At 41.2% G+C, this 23,332-nt stretch overlaps 1 protein-coding gene across 1 annotated transcript; it reads right to left on the bottom strand.

Moving 5' to 3' along the window:
• Nucleotides 1-1,795: 1,795 nt before the first annotated feature.
• LOC119892830 lies at nt 1,796-21,776 on the bottom strand. Its single transcript, XM_038704846.1, has 9 exons — nt 21,734-21,776; nt 21,184-21,281; nt 19,469-19,524; nt 10,184-10,398; nt 9,169-9,434; nt 5,472-5,585; nt 5,223-5,364; nt 2,717-2,752; nt 1,796-2,581 (listed from the first exon to the last, which is right to left on the bottom strand). Exons 3-9 carry the CDS (start codon nt 19,498-19,500, stop codon nt 2,319-2,321), a joined length of 1,068 nt encoding a protein of 355 aa, XP_038560774.1. The 5' UTR covers nt 19,501-19,524; nt 21,184-21,281; nt 21,734-21,776; the 3' UTR covers nt 1,796-2,318.
• Between the last annotated feature and the right edge of the window lie 1,556 nt (nt 21,777-23,332).

Raw genomic sequence — 23,332 nt, 5'->3', positions numbered from 1 at the left:
AATAATAATCTCAAACACTGCAGGTTGTTCACCAGTCAGGAGCTGCGAAACACAGCAGGGCTCTGTCCATGAATAAAAAGCCTGCCGAGTGAAGACAGACTCTGAGAACGACTCGTTCCTGCTCCACAGTAGCGAGATGTCACGTGACAAATGAACGACTCAAACCCAGAGACCCACAGAGTCCTGAACTAATCAGTTCTGTTTCCTGTGCTGACGGAGCCCAGGCAGCTGCTGTGTGCTCACTGAGACGACCCCTTCCTCCTGAGTCACATGCAAGATCAGGTCAAATGAACGAAACGTTCTTTGAACGACACAACACTACTGGACGCCCTCACGGGGGACGCAGGCGTGTCAGGGCGACGACGGTCCAGCTGTGAAACCAAACACTTGCTGTTTGATTCATTTTGAAGTCTACGAGTTTAAAGAACATCTTCTAGTTTCTTCTGACAGTCCTCTGCACCGGAACCAGGAGCTCTGTTTGACAGGAACAGCTGTCCGTCCAAGGCAGGTTAAATCAAGGGCAGCTGGACTGAAGAAGGATGAGAGACGAAACGTCTTCGACCAAGTCCAGTTGCTCTTGATTGAGTCTGTTTGGAATAAACACCTTCGGCTCACCAGTTACCTGCTCCGTGTCTGCGTCTCTGGGTCCTAAAGCTGCGTTTCCAGTAACAGAACCAGCTGATATGAATTTGCACTGACAAGGTGCAGGACTGCTTTCTGTTTACTGATAATGTCAGCTGGCGCTCGGTTTACCAGCGGCGGCCCGTCAGAGTCTGCAAAGCCTCCTCTGCTGGCCTAGAAATAGTCCAAACATGAAAAGACTAAATATCCATCCATCGTCCATAGCGTTTACCCCGCTTATCCTGCGCACAGGGTCGCGGGGTAAACAAAACATATTTTAATTAACGTTATTTCGTTAAATAAACTATCAGTTGCGCTGCTTCCACACAGTGCAGCTCATATTAGGGCTTTTATCCAATCAGATGTTCCCATCTTGCTGTCTCAGCCCTGAAACGCATTAAAACGTCTTAAAGAAATCCGACTGGGCAGGATCGACTGTCAGCACTGGTCTCCATGGCAATCGAGAGGAACGTGTCATGAAGAATTTCTAAAGAAATAAAATGATGAGCAGCTTTGGTAAGTTTGATTTTTATACATCACTGCTAGCTGGGCCTCTGTTTCAACAACAGACAAAGGAGGTCAACAGACAGACTGCTAGCGTTTGCTTCTAGCTGCCTGTTGCTGCTGGTGTGAGACCGAGCGTCTTGTTGGCGTGGGGATTTAGGCGCGGCAGCTCGGCTGGGATATCTGGGGAAGCCTGTTGAATGCTGATTGTGTTTGCTTGGTAATGGTGAGTTTGTTCTTGTTTCTGTGGAAGTGATTTGGGCGATGCGTTTTATATTTGCGGTGCAGCATCCAGTCAAACTGCGTAATACGGCCTCTTGAATACAAACACGACTGCACGCGTGCAGCCAGGGGCCAAAAGCGTTTTGGTTTGCCTTTCCATTTTTTTCCACTGGTAATAAACCCGAAAAGAATGTGCTGCAGAATTCACTCAATCATACCACAAAATATCATTATATTCCACAAAAAGTTCAATTAATTAAGGTAAAATGCTTCAAACCATTTCTTTAACACTGGATAAACATGTCAGCTAAATCAGTAAATGCAAATCAAGGTTAATTACATCAAACTACCAAATAGTTATAAACCAAATTAATACCAGTAATCCACTTTTTATATACTCTTTGTATGTATTTGTTTTTAAAAACTGTTAATTCACCAGCCTCAATTGTTTATCAATTATTTTCCTTTACTCCATTCTTCAAACATCAGTCATCACCTGTTAATACATTTCACACATTGTGTCAGTCTGAGATTCAAAGAACATGTCGTCCGTTGTAAACTCGCCAACTTTTCTCCATCTGATTTACTGAAGCATCTGCTGAAGCAGCGACGTGACACTCACAGAAAGAAACTCCGGCAGCTGCTGTCACTGACGCTGGACTCGTGGGGAGAGAGCGCCGTCGACGGATGTGCGGAAACTTATACACCGCTGCACAAACCTGTCCAAAGCTAGAAAACAGCTGGGTTGTCGAGATCAGCGCTTACTTTTATCTCCCAGTATTAAGTGAATATTACTTTTAAAGGAGGATATATTACTTAGTACTGAGTAACTTTCCCAACACTGCTGATGTCAGGATATACGCTCTCTCCTAAGCTGTCATTACATTTCACATTTCAGTTTTGTCATCTCAGTGACAAATATGCTGTTACTGTCAGAGGCTCCAACACTTTTACTTTTACGTTGTGCTCGTTTATCCAGATCCCTCCAGCTCGTCGAGGAGAGCCTTCATATTTCTCATCTCTTTCAGGATTTTATAGAGAGCGTCTTTGCCTCTGGCTGTAGGCAGAAACTTAAGAATGTCTCTCATCTGGTCGTGTGTGGTTTGTTTGGCTCTCACAGCTTCATAGTTCTCACTTGAGATCAGCCCCTTTTCCATGAGGTTATCCAGGATGGCTGCTGTGTCGCTCACTCTGTTAATCAGAGCTGTCCGATGGCGATCCACAAAATGCTGACCTGAGGACGTCACGGAACATCAAACAAACAGTGAATACTAGAAGTTGTAATGGTCACATGGTTGAACTATGTCAAGTCATCTTCTCATTTCTCAATCCTAATTTAATTCTTGCATATTAAATGTGTTTTTTTTACCATGTTCATGATCAGTGCTTTGGGTTTTGTAGTCTCCTGAAAAAGAAACAGGTCACAAAGCTCATTAGTTACTGGATATAGCTCATGCCCAGGGTTGGGGAGTAACAGATTATCCAGTTATGGAGAAACATACTTCCCGATGAACACGTGGAGCAAGTCCTCCTCCTTCGTTATAACAGAGTGTCGACTGAATGTGTAACCAGTGGCGCCTGCGTACTACACTCAACTCGAACTGTGAAGGAAGCTAACGTCATTTTACAGGAGCTTTTACCTGATTTGATTTATGATTTATTTCTTTTTAAACTTTAAATAGGTGGTTTGTTAAAAAATGCAGTGGATGTTCTTAACCTATGTACTAAAAGACAGCCTTCCTTTCTTGGATGGTGAGGTTGGAAGGGGGGGCCTTCGCATTAGAAAGGGCTGCAGATAGCTTTAGTCTGAGCTGTTCCGCTTCTGTTTCTGTTAATTTGTTTTTCCTAATGGCCGATTCTGTGGCTGTGGTGTGATGGCAAAGCTTGCTCTGGTATGTTAGTTCCCTTTCTGGTTTTTCACCCATCTGTTGTCTGGTTCTTTGTGTTGCGGGGTTGTTCTCCTTTCTCCTCCAAGATAATTCTCCTGTTTTGTTAGTGCAGCTCGCTCTGGACTGTAGGTTTTGGAATTTCCGGGTCTGTCTTTCTTTGCTTTGTTGTGCTGAGATAGCTGTGCTTTCTTGATGAAGTCCATGACCTTTCCCAGTGCTGTACTGGTCAGATATGTTTCTAGTTTGCGGTGTATGTTGTCCAATTCTTTGTTCAGGGCTTCAATTGTGAAGTGTATCTGTCTCACTCTCTCGTTCAGTAGCTGGTGTTGCGCTTTCTCCAGGATTATTCCGGCTCTGTGTCCTTTCACCTTGGAGGCTGTTGGGAATGAGTTTGTGTTGTCTGCATCTCAGGTTGAATCGTAGATGGTTCCTGTAGTCTGCAATTTTCCTGGCTGTCCTTTCATACTCCTGTACCAATCTGAGGATGTTCATCCCAAAATGATTAGCAAGAGTATCTGCAGCCCTTTCTAATGCGAAGGCCCCCCCTTCCAACCTCACCATCCAAGAAAGGAAGGCTGTGACATCTCTGAGCAAGGATCAAAACATCACTGTCCTACCTGCGGACAAAGGAAGATGCACAGTAGTCCTTCACCCAGCCGACTACCAGAACAAAGTCAACACACTACTAATGGACACAAACACGTATGAGACACTGAGACGAGACCCAAGAAAAGACTTGGCCTCGGGTAACGACTGTCGTTACCACAGCCAGGAACACTAACGAACCAGCGGTATCGACAATCCTGGCAAACGACCCCACTGAGGTTAAATCAGTCAGTCAGAACTGAAGAAGCCTCTTGGATGAAGGACGAAACGTCTTCTATCTTCAACCAAGTCCAGTTGCCCTTGACTTTAACCTTCTTTGGATATCTTTCATCTCAGGTTCTACAGGTCCACTTGTTTACTCACAAAATACTGTAGACCGCAATAGATCTCGCTCTCCTCATCAACCATCTACTAAAAGATTATTTAAAGGAGAACATCTACCCGCTCCAGAAAACTTACTCCCAAAGAGTTCGCATAGGTTTTTTTCTCTGATCACAATTTCCTACAGAGACCAATCACCTCTGAACCCTGGAAAGACCCTTCACTAGCAAGAACCACACAATCGATAGGTACGATTAAATGATTTATTGATGATCGAAACAGAAGATGTACGAGACTTGCAGCTGGAAGCTTAAATGTCCTCAGATAATTAAAATGCCCCTTGTTCTGAATAGTATATAATATAATATATATATAATAATAATTTTGGCCAGAGTCTCCCTGTTAATTTGCTAGTTAAGGACATCCTATCAGGTGAGAAGGCAGTTTCTGCTCTGCCTGGAGACACTTTTGGGTCTTTTTTTCGGTTCTGTGGTGGATTTTTAAGTCCACCATTATTATAAAATGTTGTGAAAGTATTTACGGAGTATTGCATTTAGTTTAATATGTTTATTGGTGTAGAAATGCAACAGTAGTTACAGCAGTTTTATTGTTGATGCAGTGGAAGTTGTATTTTAGGCCCCACAGCTATCACAACCTAATTATCTTAGACATCTTTTTATCTTTTAAGTCCACATAACATCCCTACTGTACATATATGTCCCCACACAGGTTGGTTTAATAAAGACAACAACTATCCAAACACCAAAATCCAGGTGATTCGGCAAAAACAAACTGCTGAAGGTCACTATAAAGCTCTGTAAAGCTGCAGATTCATCCCATAATTCACTACCAGAGACACCAACAACGGTTACTTCATACAGTGTCTTATTCAAACTGGCCCTGGAGCTCCATGGCCAATGAGATCCTTAAAAACTGGTTTAAAAAGTGGACTGCATGACGATCTGAGGCAGAGTAAGAATAAAGGCACCACGGATCAATCATTAACAGTTAATCTTTTCTGCTGCACTATCAGGTGGAGTGATGCAGAAAATGTTTTACCTGTTAGATCAACTTCACGCTTCCAGACCTCCGTCTCTCTTTGGTCTTGGACCGTTAAATTAACTTCTTCTGCATTTGTAGGCAGGAAGATCTCATATGTTGGATGGTAATTTGGTCCAAAGTCCAGATCAAAATCTTCTTCCTGAAAACCAAAGTGTCAGAACTTCCATAGCATCCAAAGTAAACCAAAGGTAACCAACAGCAGTTCGATGATTCGTGTCAGAACAGACTGTTATTTAGAATACTCACCGTAGGCTGAATTTTGATGGCCTCAGGACAGACAAGAGTGTAACTTTCATCTTTGATGAGTTTGCATTTAGAAGCAGTCTTGATGTTCTTATAAGGCTGCTGCTGTTTACTGACCTGAAGAGACAACAGAACATGTTAACATTTAAAAGGGTTATCTTCAAAAGAAAAAAAATCCTAACATTATGTGAGAACCTTTGACAGTCTGTGTTCGACACATCAGTGGAGATCTCCCAAAGTGGGTTCAGTATAAAAAATGGTGCCTTTAGCAGCTACAAAAGGAAAAAACCTCACCTCTGTAAAATAGTAATGGACAGATTGTTGTTGATCCTCCAGGAATTAATGAAATAGCTATTTTGAAAATATACATAGTTCAGATATAACAAAATATACTCATTAACAAAAGCAAAAGTCCTTTCTAGATGCCCTTCGAATACCTAGTATTTCAGAATTAGTACAGTATTATTGTACTTCAGTACAGATGTAGCTAGAGCAATAGAGGAAATATAGCCGGGGCTATATTGGCTTTTTCTTCTGTTGGATTGTTTAGAAAGTGGATTATTCGGTAAAATGTTTTGCCTGCTTTCTTGTTTGTATTTGTTTGCCTTTTGTTGGACTGCCTACCTGCCTTTGACCCTTGCCACTGCTGTAAGCTTGCACCCGCCGTTAGGACCGTAAATCTGCTGTGCCTGGTGTTCTGTGTTAGGGTGCAGAAACCCCCGTTTTATCTTTTTTTGGAAATGTAACAACCTGAATTGCTTATATGAAGAATTAATATGCAAATTCAGGAGTTGTGAAGTCAAACATACTCCTGTACTTGTTTCAGAACGTCCTGTTGCCGCCTCCTCCAAACCTATTCTCCAAATTAAAGGTTCAGTGTGTAACATTTCTGATTTCTACCATAGCTGACAACGGACAAACAGCGCTACACAGCGTGTTTCGTCATCAAGGCCTTCTTCTTCTGCTTGTATAATTCTGGCAGTGTAGATGCCCATCACTACATTGAATACATACAAGAAGAAGAGGAAATAATAATAACAATGATATGCAGTCTGTGACTTTATTAGAAGTAAGAAGAGAAGTGACATTTGGACAACTGAACGAGCACACATGTTATTTAGCACGAGAGCCGACAGCCTGTGGATCTTTATACCATGAAGCCAGACCGGGACAGATACAGACAGCTGACGGCAGAAATCACGGATGTCGATTTTCCCAGTTGGAAGGCTATAATGTGGGACAGATGTTTTCAAAGCGGTGCTGAAGTTATCCGTTTTCTGTTGGACAGGTAATTAACTAAAGTCAGACTTTAGCGACACAAATGAAAGCTCCTGTTTGATAGCTTTAGCTATTAGCTGGCCATAATCACAGAGAGCCCTGACATGTTTCCCCTGTCAGTGGTGTGAAATATGGATTAATTTCATGGCGCCTACTTATTCTCCAGCTTGTGCTTTGGCTTGTGGTGTAAAATATGTAACGTTAGTTGGATTTATTTCATGTAATTGCGCTCTGGTTTGGTTTTGATACCTTCGTGAGACAATCAGCTGATCACTAATTGGCAATAAAATGCAGCTTCCAGCATCAAAGCACAGATCAGCAAGCTAAACTTTTACTGCGCTGGAAGAAAAAATATGTAGTTGGATTTTAACTTCATGTAGTTCTTCTCCAGCACTCTGTTATGGCTTTGTTAGGTGGACAGAAATGTGCCGTTACCTTCCTGAGACAAACAGCTGATGAATATTATTGGCAATGAAACCATAACAGCAGGGAAGCTCAGATCAGCAGCTAAACTTCTGTTGAATACTACCCTGGTGGAAAACATGTATTTCTTTTACTGCTAATAGTGATATATAACAGGACCATGTGTCTATCAAGTGATCCATAATAAATACTTTCTGAATTTGCATAAAAAAACATGTTTTTTTTCACTGTGCACACAAATGTGTAATTTGTACTTTCACATGCTAAATGCCCATTAAAAATGCACCGTTTTACTACAAGCTGAAATTATGGCTGTCAGTACTACTTTGTGTTTCTGTAAAAAAAACATTTCGGTAAGATTTGCAGATTGCTCACCAGCCAATGCCTTTGTTAACTTCATGTATGATGTGGTTTATAATGGACTGTGGTGCAGAAACAGTGAGGCTCACATTGTCCTGGTATCTGTCAGTGGTCAGACTTGATGCACTAGATGTGATAGTGTTTGAGATGTTCTTCATTTACTTTGGTGTGTTAGTCCAGATGAGCCAACCCTCCCAAGATGTAAAATACTGTATTACAGGAGTATGAGACATCATGTAGCACTTCATTTCTTCATGTGGCTGTTTATTAATGAACAAGTAACAATAATATTCAGAAAAAACATGTGGTTTTACTGAATAATTAAGTAAATATAGTTTATTAATATATCTATCTAAAGAAACCTGATTTCTTGACTGGCAAAGCCTTTTATCTCATAGATGACATGTTTTGTCCTGTCTCAGGCACCGTAGCTATACAACACGCTTGGATAAGGGAGGGGGGTGCCATTCACAACCCTCACCACTAGATGTCAGTAAAACGTACACACAAGAAAGTTTCTGTAAGACTTCTGTGGAACTGGAACCCCCCAGTCCTGTACCCTCCTTGTGATAGAGGAGGCGTTCTGTGCCCCAATCTGAGGACAATGATTATTCAGATAAATCCCCTCCATCTTGAAGGATTATTGAAAATGGCTCAGTCACAGTTCCTCTCCCTCAGTATTTACTACTTTATTTACTCAGCAAAAATCAAAATGTTGAAAAAGCATAAAAAAATCCCATAGTTGGGAATGATTATGTTGTAGTATCAGGTTAGGAAATATTTGGATGAAACCCTCTCAATTGTTAATTTCAATTTGCTTTCTTGACATGAAAGTCAAAAGAACAATATTGCCAAAGCTTCAAGGCTAATACAAAAAAAAATTATTATTAAAAAATTAATACAGTTCATCTCAAAGTTTGTCTATCCACCATTATCCATCTCAGAAACAGAAATGCTGGGGACAGAGGTTCACCTCAAAATGAATAAATGTTTCAGTTGAGGGATCCTCTGAGTCTTCTATACTAAAATGAAATACCTGGAGAAAAGACTTACAAGAGTGTTTCCCTTCAAAAGACATGAAGCATGAAGCACAAACACAAACTGTTAATGTGGCTCAAATTGCTGCAATCTAACTGGATTATCTACTGGCTGATACAACAGAACAGCTAAAACAAAACTATGACTGCTTTGTCCTTTTTAGAGAAATGTGGAGGGAGGCTAACATATTGGGTGTTCATTTAACATTTGACTAAATTTATTCCTGACCTAATTTTAATGTAATCTACCTGCGGTTGTTTTTTTATACAGGATGAGACCACATTTGCTTCTATGTTGTTGGAAGTGTTTTTTAATATATTATTAAAGATCATGCTGGGAAAAAATAACTTTGGAAGATCTCCGCATGATGTGCCTGAGACTGTTCAAGTTTCATATCAACTTCAGAACGAGGAGTCAGTGTCAGTTAATGAGTCCAGATTGAAGAATAGGAATGGTTACAGCAAGAAAAAGCTGTTCAGAGTTCATATGACCACCAGTCGTTTAAAGTATCTTTTTTGTTTTTGAAAAGCGGTCAAACTGTCCTTTAAAGACAGATCAGTGAAGTCCTGTGCGGTCTGAAAGCTGGAACATGAAGCTTTACCTCCTCCAGATGGATGTTACTCGGTAGCAGAAGCACATTTAGGATTTTCCTCTCTGTTCTTGGGTTCGGTGGTCCGAGGAACAGCAGAACTTGGCCGCAAACAGATGTTGTCCACAACCTTTTAACGATGTCCCAGACCAGGCCAAAGGCAGACAGGTGAGGGACTTTGACAACCACATGAGTGTCTGTAATCTCCAGCGGCTCGAGGATGCTCATTCCATCATCAGTGATGTGGACGACAGACAGCAGACCGTCAGGCAGCAGAGCTGTGAAAACACAGAGCTGGTAAACTTCTGGTTTACTGATAACAACCTCAGCACCATGTTAGTCCTTAATCCGGGACATCAAGTCAATGAAGAGTATAACCGTTGAACTCAATTTACTGAACTCAACTGTCAGTGTTGGTGGAGGAGAAGCTGGTGAGGCATTGTGCCCTGGGCTCCTGCCTAGAGGGGATAAACTGTTGTGCCTTTATGGAGAGTTTATAGAGTCAGACGGGAAACGGAACCATTCAGCTACCAGGATTCTAATCTACTGTCATGTGAAGAACTCTGTGCATCTACTTTATTTATTTATTAACACTCTGAGCTGTATTGCTTGGATGAAAAGTTTTATACAAATAAAGTTTGTTATGATTAATAAATAATCAGAATCTTTGCAGATTAATTTTCTGTTGGTGGAGTAATCGACTAATTGTTTCAGCTCTGTACAGTCTGTCAGAATAACATCATACACAACTGTCCAACATGCCATGAAATGTTTTGTGGTCATTCCTGGTTCCAGAGGACCCCACTGCCTGTCCCCTAGTGTGGTATATAAGTCATAACATCAGTCATATTACCCTGAAATGAAACACATTCATACTCTTTAGATGTTGAACCCTTTATTCTAGCGCCCCCCTCAGGACAAACCTTCCATGTTCAGCTCCACAGCTGTTCAGACTGTAAGAACAGGATGTTGTTTCATCGTTGCTCAGACAAAACTCTCCCCTCACTAATCACAATAAAGTCCTCACCGTCCTTTGTTTCACAGTGCGGCAGGTGGAGCTGACAGACAGCATCCTCAGGACACTTGATACTGAACAGCAGCCCTGCAGCCGTCTTGCCGGCTGATTGGAGGAGGCTCTCATCCCATTGGACAGTCCTGTACAGCAGCTCCGCCTCCTGAGTCATACCAAACATCAGTCCAGTCAAAGCACACTGGAACACACCTGGACCAGGACACCTGAACCTGCAGGACACAGAAGGGCAGATTACAACAGGCTTTCAGCCTGCTGGTCACATGATCTGTTGAGTTCAACAGTTTTTATTAATATTGTATTTTACATATTTTAATATTTCTTTCTGCTCGGTCACAACCTGATACTTTTCTGCTCACACTAAAATTGACAGTAATTTAATCTTTGAGCGGCACACAACAAAACTCGGGTGGACTTGTTTTTATCATCTTAGAAATACTTCCAAAGTACGATCTAGTTTATCTTTCAGAGACCATCTTACATCCCTTCATCTCCTCATGCCTCGACTAATGCAACGGCCTCTTCACCTGCCTCAACCAAAAGCCTATTAATCGGCTCCAGACTGAACAGAGCATTTATCAAGATCAGGAGAAGTGACCACATCAAGCCTGTTTTAGCCTCTTACACTGGATCCCAGTATGATTTAGAATTGATTTCTGTAATGTTCAATAATCTGAGCGTGTGATTTTTGTTCGCCCAGATTCCTTTATTACCAATTGACAGAAAGCAAATCTTGTAAATATGATTTTAACCAATTAAGCACAGTGCCAGAAAGTCCCTCCCACTTTTCTAGCCTGTCGAGCAGTATCAGGTCATCCATGTTGAATCAGCACTGAGGTCCAGTAATAACAAAACTTATACCGCTGCTTAGGTGAATGTTGTTTAACAAGCCTACGCTTAGTGCTGTTGGACCAGGTTTTGATGAAGATTGCAGGCTATACAGCCTTATGAGCTAAAGTGTAATCGCTGAAAGGAGGTGAAGCGTAGGTGAATGTTTAATCACTGAGAGGAGGTGAAGAGTAGGTTAAAGTTTAATCACCGAGAGGAGGTGAAGAGTAGGTTAAAGTTTAATCACTGAGAGGAGGTGAAGAGTAGGTTAAAGTTTAATCACTGAGAGGAGGTGAAGAGGAGGTGAAGCGTAGGTCAATGTTTAATCACTGAGAGGAGGTGAAGCGTAGGTTAAAGTTTAATCACTGTGAGCAGGTGAAGCGTAGGTTAAAGTTTAATCACTGAGAGGAGGTGAAGAGTAGGTTAAAGTTTAATCACTGAGAGGAGGTGAAGAGTAGGTTAAAGTTTAATCACTGAGAGGAGGTGAAGAGTAGGTTAAAGTTTAATCACTGTGAGCAGGTGAAGAGTAGGTTAAAGTTTAATCACTGAGAGGAGGTGAAGCGTAGGTTAAAGTTTAATCACTGAGAGGAGGTGAAGAGTAGGTTAAAGTTTAATCACTGTGAGCAGGTGAAGAGTAGGTTAAAGTTTAATCACTGAGAGGAGGTGAAGCGTAGGTTAAAGTTTAATCACTGAGAGGAGGTGAAGAGTAGGTTAAAGTTTAATCACTGTGAGCAGGTGAAGAGTAGGTTAAAGTTTAATCACTGAGAGGAGGTGAAGAGTAGGTTAAAGTTTAATCACTGAGGGGAGGTGAAGAGTAGGTTAAAGTTTAATCACTGAGAGGAGGTGAAGAGTAGGTTAAAGTTTAATCACTGAGGGGAGGTGAAGCGTAGGTTAAAGTTTAATCACTGAGGGGAGGTGAAGAGTAGGTTAAAGTTTAATCACTGAGAGGAGGTGAAGAGTAGGTTAAAGTTTAATCACTGAGAGGAGGTGAAGCGTAGGTTAAAGTTTAATCACTGTGAGCAGGTGAAGCGTAGGTTAAAGTTTAATCACTGTGAGCAGGTGAAGAGTAGGTTAAAGTTTAATCACTGAGGGGAGGTGAAGCGTAGGTTAAAGTTTAATCACTGAGAGGAGGTGAAGAGTAGGTTAAAGTTTAATCACTGTGAGCAGGTGAAGAGTAGGTTAAAGTTTAATCACTGAGAGGAGGTGAAGCGTAGGTTAAAGTTTAATCACTGAGAGCAGGTGAAGAGTAGGTTAAAGTTTAATCACTGAGGGGAGGTGAAGCGTAGGTTAAAGTTTAATCACTGAGAGGAGGTGAAGAGTAGGTTAAAGTTTAATCACTGTGAGCAGGTGAAGAGTAGGTTAAAGTTTAATCACTGAGGGGAGGTGAAGAGTAGGTTAAAGTTTAATCACTGTGAGCAGGTGAAGAGTAGGTTAAAGTTTAATCACTGTGAGCAGGTGAAGAGTAGGTTAAAGTTTAATCACTGAGAGCAGGTGAAGAGTAGGTTAAAGTTTAATCACTGAGCGGAGGTGAAGAGTAGGTTAAAGTTTAATCACTGTGAGCAGGTGAAGCGTAGGTTAAAGTTTAATCACTGAGAGGAGGTGAAGAGTAGGTTAAAGTTTAATCACTGAGGGGAGGTGAAGCGTAGGTTAAAGTTTAATCACTGTGAGGAGGTGAAGAGTAGGTTAAAGTTTAATCACTGAGAGGAGGTGAAGAGTAGGTTAAAGTTTAATCACTGAGAGGAGGTGAAGAGTAGGTTAAAGTTTAATCACTGTGAGCAGGTGAAGAGTAGGTTAAAGTTTAATCACTGAGAGGAGGTGAAGAGTAGGTTAAAGTTTAATCACTGAGGGGAGGTGAAGAGTAGGTTAAAGTTTAATCACTGAGAGGAGGTGAAGAGTAGGTTAAAGTTTAATCACTGAGAGGAGGTGAAGAGTAGGTTAAAGTTTAATCACTGAGAGGAGGTGAAGAGTAGGTTAAAGTTTAATCACTGAGAGGAGGTGAAGAGTAGGTTAAAGTTTAATCACTGTGAGCAGGTGAAGAGTAGGTTAAAGTTTAATCACTGAGAGGAGGTGAAGAGTAGGTTAAAGTTTAATCACTGAGGGGAGGTGAAGAGTAGGTTAAAGTTTAATCACTGAGAGGAGGTGAAGAGTAGGTTAAAGTTTAATCACTGAGAGGAGGTGAAGAGTAGGTTAAAGTTTAATCACTGAGAGGAGGTGAAGAGTAGGTTAAAGTTTAATCACTGAGAGGAGGTGAAGAGTAGGTTAAAGTTTAATCACTGTGAGCAGGTGAAGAGTAGGTTAAAGTTTAATCACTGAGAGGAGGTGAAGAGTAGGTTAAAGTTTAATCACTGTGAGCAGGTGAAGAGTAGGTTAAAGTTTAATCACTGAGAGGAGGTGAAGCGTAGGTTAAAGTTTAATCACTGAGAGGAGGTGAAGCGTAGGTTAAAGTTTAATCACTGAGAGGAGGTGAAGCGTAGGTTAAAGTTTAATCACTGAGAGGAGGTGAAGCGTAGGTTAAAGTTTAATCACTGAGAGGAGGTGAAGCGTAGGTTAAAGTTTAATCACTGAGAGGAGGTGAAGAGTAGGTTAAAGTTTAATCACTGAGAGGAGGTGAAGAGTAGGTTAAAGTTTAATCACTGTGAGCAGGTGAAGAGTAGGTTAAAGTTTAATCACTGAGAGGAGGTGAAGCGTAGGTTAAAGTTTAATCACTGAGAGGAGGTGAAGAGTAGGTTAAAGTTTAATCACTGAAAGGAGGTGAAGAGGAGGTGAAGCGTAGGTCAATGTTTAATCACTGAAAGGAGGTGAAGCGTAGGTCAAAGTGTAATCAAAGTGTATATCACTGAGAGGAGGTGAAGAGGAGGTGAAGCGCAGGTCAAAGTGTAATCACTGAGAGGAGGTGAAGAGTAGGTTAAAGTGTAATCACTGAGAGGAGGTGAAGAGTAGGTTAAAGTTTAATCACTGAGAGGAGGTGAAGAGTAGGTTAAAGTTTAATCACTGAGAGGAGGTGAAGAGTAGGTTAAAGTTTAATCACTGAGAGGAGGTGAAGAGTAGGTTAAAGTTTAATCACTGAGAGGAGGTGAAGAGGAGGTGAAGCGTAGGTCAATGTTTAATCACTGAAAGGAGGTGAAGCGTAGGTCAAAGTGTAATCACTGAGAGGAGGTGAAGAGTAGGTCAAAGTGTAATCAAAGTGTATATCACTGAGAGGAGGTGAAGAGTAGGTTAAAGTGTAATCACTGAGAGGAGGTGAAGCGTAGGTTAAAGTGTAATCACTGAGAGGAGGTGAAGCGTAGGTTAAAGTGTAATCACTGAGAGGAGGTGAAGCGTAGGTTAAAGTGTAATCAAAGTGTATATCACTGAGAGGAGGTGAAGAGTAGGTTAAAGTGTAATCACTGAGAGGAGGTGAAGCGTAGGTTAAAGTGTAATCACTGAGAGGAGGTGAAGAGTAGGTCAAAGTGTAATCAAAGTGTATATCACTGAGAGGAGGTGAAGAGTAGGTTAAAGTGTAATCACTGAGAGGAGGTGAAGCGTAGGTTAAAGTGTAATCACTGAGAGGAGGTGAAGAGTAGGTCAAAGTGTAATCAAAGTGTATATCACTGAGAGGAGGTGAAGAGTAGGTTAAAGTGTAATCACTGAGAGGAGGTGAAGCGTAGGTTAAAGTGTAATCACTGAAAGGAGGTGAAGCGTAGGTCAAAGTGTAATCAAAGTGTATATCACTGAGAGGAGGTGAAGAGGAGGTGAAGCGCAGGTCAAAGTGTAATCACTGAGAGGAGGTGAAGAGTAGGTTAAAGTGTAATCACTGAGAGGAGGTGAAGAGTAGGTTAAAGTTTAATCACTGAGAGGAGGTGAAGAGTAGGTGAATGTTTAATTACTGTGAGGAGGTGAAGCGTAGGTGAATGTTTAATCACTGAGAGGAGGTGAAGAGTAGGTTAAAGTTTAATCACTGAGAGGAGGTGAAGAGGAGGTGAAGCGTAGGTCAATGTTTAATCACTGAAAGGAGGTGAAGCGTAGGTCAAAGTGTAATCACTGAGAGGAGGTGAAGAGTAGGTCAAAGTGTAATCAAAGTGTATATCACTGAGAGGAGGTGAAGCGTAGGTTAAAGTGTAATCACTGAGAGGAGGTGAAGCGTAGGTTAAAGTGTAATCAAAGTGTATATCACTGAGAGGAGGTGAAGAGTAGGTTAAAGTGTAATCACTGAGAGGAGGTGAAGCGTAGGTTAAAGTGTAATCACTGAGAGGAGGTGAAGAGTAGGTCAAAGTGTAATCAAAGTGTATATCACTGAGAGGAGGTGAAGAGTAGGTTAAAGTGTAATCACTGAGAGGAGGTGAAGCGTAGGTTAAAGTGTAATCACTGAAAGGAGGTGAAGCGTAGGTCAAAGTGTAATCAAAGTGTATATCACTGAGAGGAGGTGAAGAGGAGGTGAAGCGCAGGTCAAAGTGTAATCACTGAGAGGAGGTGAAGAGTAGGTTAAAGTGTAATCACTGAGAGGAGGTGAAGAGTAGGTTAAAGTTTAATCACTGAGAGGAGGTGAAGAGTAGGTGAATGTTTAATTACTGTGAGGAGGTGAAGCGTAGGTGAATGTTTAATCACTGAGAGGAGGTGAAGAGTAGGTTAAAGTTTAATCACTGAGAGGAGGTGAAGAGTAGGTTAAAGTTTAATCACTGAGAGGAGGTGAAGAGGAGGTGAAGCGTAGGTCAATGTTTAATCACTGAAAGGAGGTGAAGCGTAGGTCAAAGTGTAATCACTGAGAGGAGGTGAAGAGTAGGTCAAAGTGTAATCAAAGTGTATATCACTGAGAGGAGGTGAAGCGTAGGTTAAAGTGTAATCACTGAGAGGAGGTGAAGCGTAGGTTAAAGTGTAATCAAAGTGTATATCACTGAGAGGAGGTGAAGAGTAGGTTAAAGTGTAATCACTGAGAGGAGGTGAAGCGTAGGTTAAAGTGTAATCACTGAGAGGAGGTGAAGAGTAGGTCAAAGTGTAATCAAAGTGTATATCACTGAGAGGAGGTGAAGAGTAGGTTAAAGTGTAATCACTGAGAGGAGGTGAAGCGTAGGTTAAAGTGTAATCACTGAGAGGAGGTGAAGAGTAGGTCAAAGTGTAATCAAAGTGTATATCACTGAGAGGAGGTGAAGAGTAGGTTAAAGTGTAATCACTGAGAGGAGGTGAAGAGTAGGTCAAAGTGTAATCAAAGTGTATATCACTGAGAGGAGGTGAAGAGTAGGTTAAAGTGTAATCACTGAGAGGAGGTGAAGCGTAGGTTAAAGTGTAATCACTGAGAGGAGGTGAAGAGTAGGTTAAAGTGTAATCACTGAGAGGAGGTGAAGAGTAGGTCAAAGTGTAATCAAAGTGTATATCACTGAGAGGAGGTGAAGAGTAGGTTAAAGTGTAATCACTGAGAGGAGGTGAAGAGTAGGTCAAAGTGTAATCAAAGTGTATATCACTGAGAGGAGGTGAAGAGTAGGTTAAAGTGTAATCACTGAGAGGAGGTGAAGCGTAGGTTAAAGTGTAATCACTGAGAGGAGGTGAAGAGTAGGTCAAAGTGTAATCAAAGTGTATATCACTGAGAGGAGGTGAAGAGGAGGTTAAAGTGTAATCACTGAGAGGAGGTGAAGCGTAGGTTAAAGTGTAATCACTGAGAGGAGGTGAAGAGTAGGTCAAAGTGTAATCAAAGTGTATATCACTGAGAGGAGGTGAAGAGGAGGTGAAGCGTAGGTCAACGTTTAATCACTGAGAGGAGGTGAAGAGTAGGTTAAAGTTTAATCACTGAGAGGAGGTGAAGCGTAGGTTAAAGTTTAATCACTGAGAGGAGGTGAAGAGTAGGTTAAAGTTTAATCACTGAGAGGAGGTGAAGCGTAGGTTAAAGTGTAATCAAAGTGTATATCACTGAGAGGAGGTGAAGAGGAGGTTAAAGTTTAATCAAAGTGTATATCACTGAGAGGAGGTGAAGAGTAGGTTAAAGTTTAATCAAAGTGTATATCACTGAGAGGAGGTGAAGAGGAGGTTAAAGTTTAATCAAAGTGTATATCACTGAGAGGAGGTGAAGCGTAGGTTAAAGTTTAATCACTGTGAGGAGGTGAAGAGTAGGTTAAAGTGTAATCACTGAGAGGAGGTGAAGCGTAGGTTAAAGTGTAATCACTGAGAGGAGGTGAAGCGTAGGTTAAAGTGTAATCACTGAGAGGAGGTGAAGCGTAGGTTAAAGTGTAATCACTGAGAGGAGGTGAAGCGTAGGTTAAAGTGTAATCACTGAGAGGAGGTGAAGCGTAGGTTAAAGTGTAATCACTGAGAGGAGGTGAAGCGTAGGTTAAAGTGTAATCACTGAGAGGAGGTGAAGCGTAGGTTAAAGTTTAATCACTGAGAGGAGGTGAAGAGTAGGTTAAAGTGTAATCACTGAGAGGAGGTGAAGCGTAGGTTAAAGTGTAATCACTGAGAGGAGGTGAAGCGTAGGTTAAAGTGTAATCACTGAGAGGAGGTGAAGCGTAGGTTAAAGTGTAATCACTGAGAGGAGGTGAAGCGTAGGTTAAAGTGTAATCACTGAGAGGAGGTGAAGCGTAGGTTAAAGTTTAATCACTGAGAGGAGGTGAAGAGTAGGTTAAAGTGTAATCACTGAGAGGAGGTGAAGCGTAGGTTAAAGTGTAATCACTGTGAGGAGGTGAAGCGTAGGTTAAAGTGTAATCACTGTGAGGAGGTGAAGAGTAGGTTAAAGTGTAATCACTGAGAGGAGGTGAAGCGTAGGTTAAAGTGTAATCACTGAGAGGAGGTGAAGCGTAGGTTAAAGTGTAATCACTGAGAGGAGGTGAAGCGTAGGTTAAAGTGTAATCACTGAGAGGAGGTGAAGCGTAGGTTAAAGTTTAATCACTGAGAGGAGGTGAAGCGTAGGTTAAAGTTTAATCACTGAGAGGAGGTGAAGCGTAGGTTAAAGTTTAATCACTGTGAGGAGGTGAAGCGGAGGTTTAAGTTTAATCACTGTGAGGAGGTGAAGCGTAGGTTAAAGTTTAATCACTGTGAGGAGGTGAAGCGTAGGTTAAAGTTTAATCACTGTGAGGAGGTGAAGCGTAGGTTAAAGTTTAATCACTGAGAGGAGGTGAAGCGTAGGTTAAAGTTTAATCACTGTGAGGAGGTGAAGAGTAGGTTAAAGTTTAATCACTGTGAGCAGGTGAAGAGTAGGTTAAAGTTTAATCACTGTGAGGAGGTGAAGAGTAGGTTAAAGTTTAATCACTGAGAGGAGGTGAAGCGTAGGTTAAAGTTTAATCACTGAGAGGAGGTGAAGCGTAGGTTAAAGTTTAATCACTGTGAGGAGGTGAAGCGTAGGTTAAAGTTTAATCACTGAGAGGAGGTGAAGCGTAGGTTAAAGTTTAATCACTGAGAGGAGGTGAAGCGTGGTTTAAGTTTAATCACTGTGAGGAGGTGAAGCGTAGGTTTAAGTTTAATCACTGTGAGGAGGTGAAGCGTAGGTTAAAGTTTAATCACTGAGAGGAGGTGAAGAGTAGGTTAAAGTGTAATCACTGAGAGGAGGTGAAGAGTAGGTTAAAGTGTAATCACTGAGAGGAGGTGAAGAGTAGGTTAAAGTTTAATCACTGAGAGGAGGTGAAGAGTAGGTTTAAGTTTAATCACTGAGAGGAGGTGAAGCGTAGGTTAAAGTTTAATCACTGTGAGGAGGTGAAGCGTAGGTTAAAGTTTAATCACTGAGAGGAGGTGAAGCGTAGGTTAAAGTTTAATCACTGAGAGGAGGTGAAGCGTGGTTTAAGTTTAATCACTGTGAGGAGGTGAAGCGTAGGTTTAAGTTTAATCACTGTGAGGAGGTGAAGCGTAGGTTAAAGTTTAATCACTGAGAGGAGGTGAAGCGTAGGTTAAAGTTTAATCACTGAGAGGAGGTGAAGCGTAGGTTAAAGTTTAATCACTGAGAGGAGGTGAAGCGTAGGTTAAAGTTTAATCACTGAGAGGAGGTGAAGCGTGGTTTAAGTTTAATCACTGTGAGGAGGTGAAGCGTAGGTTAAAGTTTAATCACTGAGAGGAGGTGAAGCGTAGGTTAAAGTTTAATCACTGAGAGGAGGTGAAGCGTAGGTTAAAGTTTAATCACTGAGAGGAGGTGAAGCGTGGTTTAAGTTTAATCACTGTGAGGAGGTGAAGCGTAGGTTAAAGTTTAATCACTGTGAGGAGGTGAAGCGTAGGTTAAAGTTTAATCACTGTGAGGAGGTGAAGCGTGGTTTAAGTTTAATCACTGTGAGGAGGTGAAGCGTGGTTTAAGTTTAATCACTGTGAGGAGGTGAAGCGTGGTTTAAGTTTAATCACTGTGAGGAGGTGAAGCGTGGGTTAAAGTTTAATCACTGTGAGGAGGTGAAGCGTGGTTTAAGTTTAATCACTGTGAGGAGGTGAAGCGTAGGTTTAAGTTTAATCACTGTGAGGAGGTGAAGCGTAGGTTAAAGTGTGAGAGGACTATTCTGCATTTTATGATTTAGTTACCTGTATGAAGTCTTTCCAGAGTCAGTCAGCATTTCAGGAGTGAAACTTGACTTTTCCTAAAATTGAAAAAGGCACTAAATTAGTTACAGAACACCTTGAGGTGGGAGCAGAAACTGGCCTCTCTCATCTCTCACAGTAAGGTTCATGTGACAGGATCCTTTCTTCTTCACTTTTACTATGTGTACTCTTTCCTATTTATAGTTTGTCTTTTTATTTAACAGGAACATTGGAGAGTTATCAGCTGTCTATAAGTTAGCTTGGTAGCTAAATTTCATCAGCTGTCCCTGAGCAGGCAAATCCACAAAAGAATAATGGCATCAAATGTTCAAATTTGAGTCAGGTTACAGAGAATAGACATTCATTTAAAACATTAAATCACAACAAAATCCTTTGGTATGTCTACTTTGTGGTTAATAGTAAATAAACAAAAAATTATTTGTTTAGCACCTTTCACAGATAAATATCACAAAGTGCTTCACAATAAAATGTAATACAATACAACAAAGTAAAATACAATGCATAGGAAAATGTAATACAAATGGAAAACATAGAAACTAACCATAAAAAATGCACGTCTAATTAAAAGCTTGCTTGAATAGCAGCGTCTTCAATTGCTTTTTAAAGAATCAACAGAATTCACAGCACGTGGAAAGGGAGGCAAAGCGTTCCACAGCCTCGGTGCCGCTGCTGGAATGATCGATCCCCTCTGGTTTTAAAATGAGTTTAGTGAACCACTAACCGCCTCTGACCTGATGACCTCAATCTGTGGGTCAGAGTATGAAGCTGTATCAACTCAGAGATGTAGGGAGAAACCTGACCATGCAGGCTCTAAAAGTAAGAACCAGGATTTTAAACTGAATTCTATACTGGACTGGTAACCAGTGAAGTGCTGCTAAAACAGGTGTGATGTGTACTCTTATGTTAATGTGAGTTAAAAGCCTTGCAGCAGAGTTCTGAACAGCCTGGAGACGGTAAAGCTCCTTCTTGCTCAAACAAGTAAAAAGACTGTTACAGTAATCTAAACAAGAGGAAATAAAAGCATGAATGAACATCTCCAACTCACACTGACACCAGTGTTCTTAATTTGGATACTGTCTTTTTGTCCAGTATTTGGAGTTCTTTTGTATAAACTGTGCATGGGCCTTAGAATGTTTCTGCTGCTCAGGACCATGTGGTAATACAATATGACGGTGTGGAGGAAACAGAGTGCAACATAGCAGCAGCTGGTGACAACTGGTTCCTGATGAATCTGAAGACGCTAAGGTTCAGTTTGACATGGATGACCCTTCACCTGTTTCTTAAAGGTTATGTGTGAGTCGATAATTATCTAAAGGTTCATGAAGTCTGAGACTATTTGAAGCTTGTCACCCTAAAAAGATTTCAGGATGATGAAAATATTTTCTACTGAGTGAAAAATACATACATGCAGTCTTGCTAATATTTAAAGTGAGACAGGACTCAGTGGGTCAGTCAGAGACATCACTTGCTTATCTGTTGTCAAAATGACTAAATTATCATTATTCTTCAGGGAATGATCCTGCACAAGTGAAACCTGCAGAGCTCTGGTACAGCAGCTAGAGGTTTCATAGATGAAGCGGTGGAATTAGGAGTGGGAGGAGTTTAGAAGTTAAGAAATATTAAACCCTGGGGGCGGTAAAACTAAGGAAACTGAATCTGATCACTGAAAAATAAAAATGTTCAAGTGAAAAAGTGACCTTTGTATTCAGAGCCTCTCCACACAGAAGCTGCTGCTGCTTCAACCTCTCTGGATCATCAGGACACAGCTGATCCTCTCTGGCGTCCTCAGACGGATCTGGTGGTGATCAGAGACATCGGATGGAGAGAAGCAGAAGCAGACGTCAAACTCACTTTTGGACGTCCTGGTGACCCAACATTCAAAAACCTGTAACCACTGTAACCAGTTCAAGGCTGGCCAGGGCCCTTTGGAGCAGGTCGTTACCCATGTGTCCTGTTGAACTCTACTGGAAAACCATCGAATAAGGTCAAGATGTAGAAGACCACAGTCATGTTTAAAAGTCTAAAGATGCAAAGTTATAACCAAGTCCATACAATCACATGTAACAAGGACAGAGATTCAATACATTCTTGCAGTGAGGCAACACAGCAACAAGACATCATCTTTCCCAACATGCAGAGCAGAACAATGTTACTGGATTAACCAGAGCCATGAAACATGCAGAGACCAATCTTCCAGTTGGCTTTAATAACATTTTCTTTAAGATATTCCAGTGGGCTTTTACTCACATCCTTCATGTCTGTCACGTGTAGATTTGTTTTCTTTGTCATCCACCCTGTAATAAAAAACACATACAGCAGTTATCTCTAATGAAGACAGTTAAAATGGTCAGACAGTCAAAGAGGATAATTGTCCTTGCCACGATACACTGAAAGGCAAAGGCAGCTGATAGGTCAAGCAGGATAAGGACCGAGGATTTCAATAAGCGTTTTACTGAAGACGAGAGGTCTTTCTTTAGACCAGTCATCTTCACAGACAGAATCTCGATCCTGCAGACTCTGATCTTTCCTCCTCTTCTCCACACAAACATCATCTCTGCACTCCAGTCAATGTGACAGTGAACCTTCAACAACTGAGGAAGCTAGACGTCTGTACAAAAATACACTTCAGATACAGTTACTTAAAGGAACTGATCATTTATAGCAAACATTGATCAGACCTGCAAGTCTGCAATTTTTTTTTAATTTAATGTTGAAAAACAAGGAGGGTGCAAGTCTTCTCAAGTGATTTCCCAGTGGCCTGAGGGCCGTTTTGGTATGACAGTAATTGTCAACTTGACCAGCAGCTGCGATAATTATAGCAAGCTTTTTTTTTAACATTGGCCATAACAAGCCAGAGAATCCATGCATCCACATATCTGCGTTTCTTCTCTCTGTTTATCTGCAAAATATTGCGACCGCTACTAGGTTGGTGTTAAGAACTTCCACGACTGGCAACATGTTTTAGCGTTTACATGTCCAAAGAACTTTTCAGACGGGGAGAAACGCTCTGCCTGCTGACTGTTTTTGATCTGCGGGAATTAACCGCTTCCTCGTGAACAGACAGGCAGGCGAGCGCGTTAAGAACCATGGCAACAACTTCTGTGCCTACTGAATCTCTGCCCGTGCAACTGTATTTTCTTATAGGCTAGAAAACACGACAATATATCTTCTAGAATTATTGAAAGATAGATGGTCTGTTTTCTTTCGGACACCTGTGATTGAACATTGTATGTTTTTTTACTACTATACTTTGATATGATTGGTGTTTGTATATAGAGATAATCACATTTGAGCAAACTATGTATATCATTCTCTTTTTCAAAAGTCTAGGCTATGGTGTATTGTGTCTATCCTTTTACATGTGTATGTGCTATGATTGGTACAGGCTAGGCTATTTCTCGGAGTGTTTGAGGGTGCACCCATACTGCCTTGAAAACAGTGTTCAGACAGGTTATTTAAATGGTCTGCTGAATGTTTGCATTTGTAAAGTGAATAAATTTTTCCCACGCGAACATAGTGGCCAAATCTACCTAGTTTGGAACCAGTTACATTAACAATAGGGTTAGTACACCATTAGTGGTCTGGTGGTTTGCGTGAACAGGGTAGCCTGGGATGGAGTGGCTGGCTGACCTAAACTAAAATTAAACAGCACATTGTAGTTTCTGTATTAATTACCAAAGCATTTACTAGTAATGCAGTTAAATTGGGGAAAATGTGACATATTGTGTTGCAGTTCGATTTTACCTGATGATAGATATATTTGTCAGAAAGGCTCTCTTGAGGAAGATCACAATGAATCTGAGCAGTGATGAGGAAAACTGAACTCTCTTAATAAACAGTGCATTA

This window comes from Micropterus salmoides, unplaced genomic scaffold, assembly GCF_014851395.1.
Source record: "Micropterus salmoides isolate LMB-PRFRI ecotype aquatic unplaced genomic scaffold, ASM1485139v1 Ms_hic_scaffold_714, whole genome shotgun sequence".
In the NCBI taxonomy this organism is placed as follows: Eukaryota; Metazoa; Chordata; class Actinopteri; order Centrarchiformes; family Centrarchidae; genus Micropterus; species Micropterus salmoides.
Note: the sequence above shows the minus strand (reverse complement) of the source record. Positions and strands in the feature narration are given on the sequence as shown.

Excerpts from the sequence above, each read along its gene's own strand:
- LOC119892830 (XM_038704846.1), bottom strand. The coding sequence starts at position 19,500 with ATGCTGACTGACTCTGGAAAGACTTCATACAG. Across the intron at positions 5,586-9,168 it reads GTAACATCCATCTGGAGGAG|GTCAGTAAACAGCAGCAGCC; the intron begins GTAAAGCTTCAT and ends TTGTCTCTTCAG. Across the intron at positions 2,753-5,222 it reads GCGTGAAGTTGATCTAACAG|GAGACTACAAAACCCAAAGC; the intron begins GTAAAACATTTT and ends TTTCTTTTTCAG.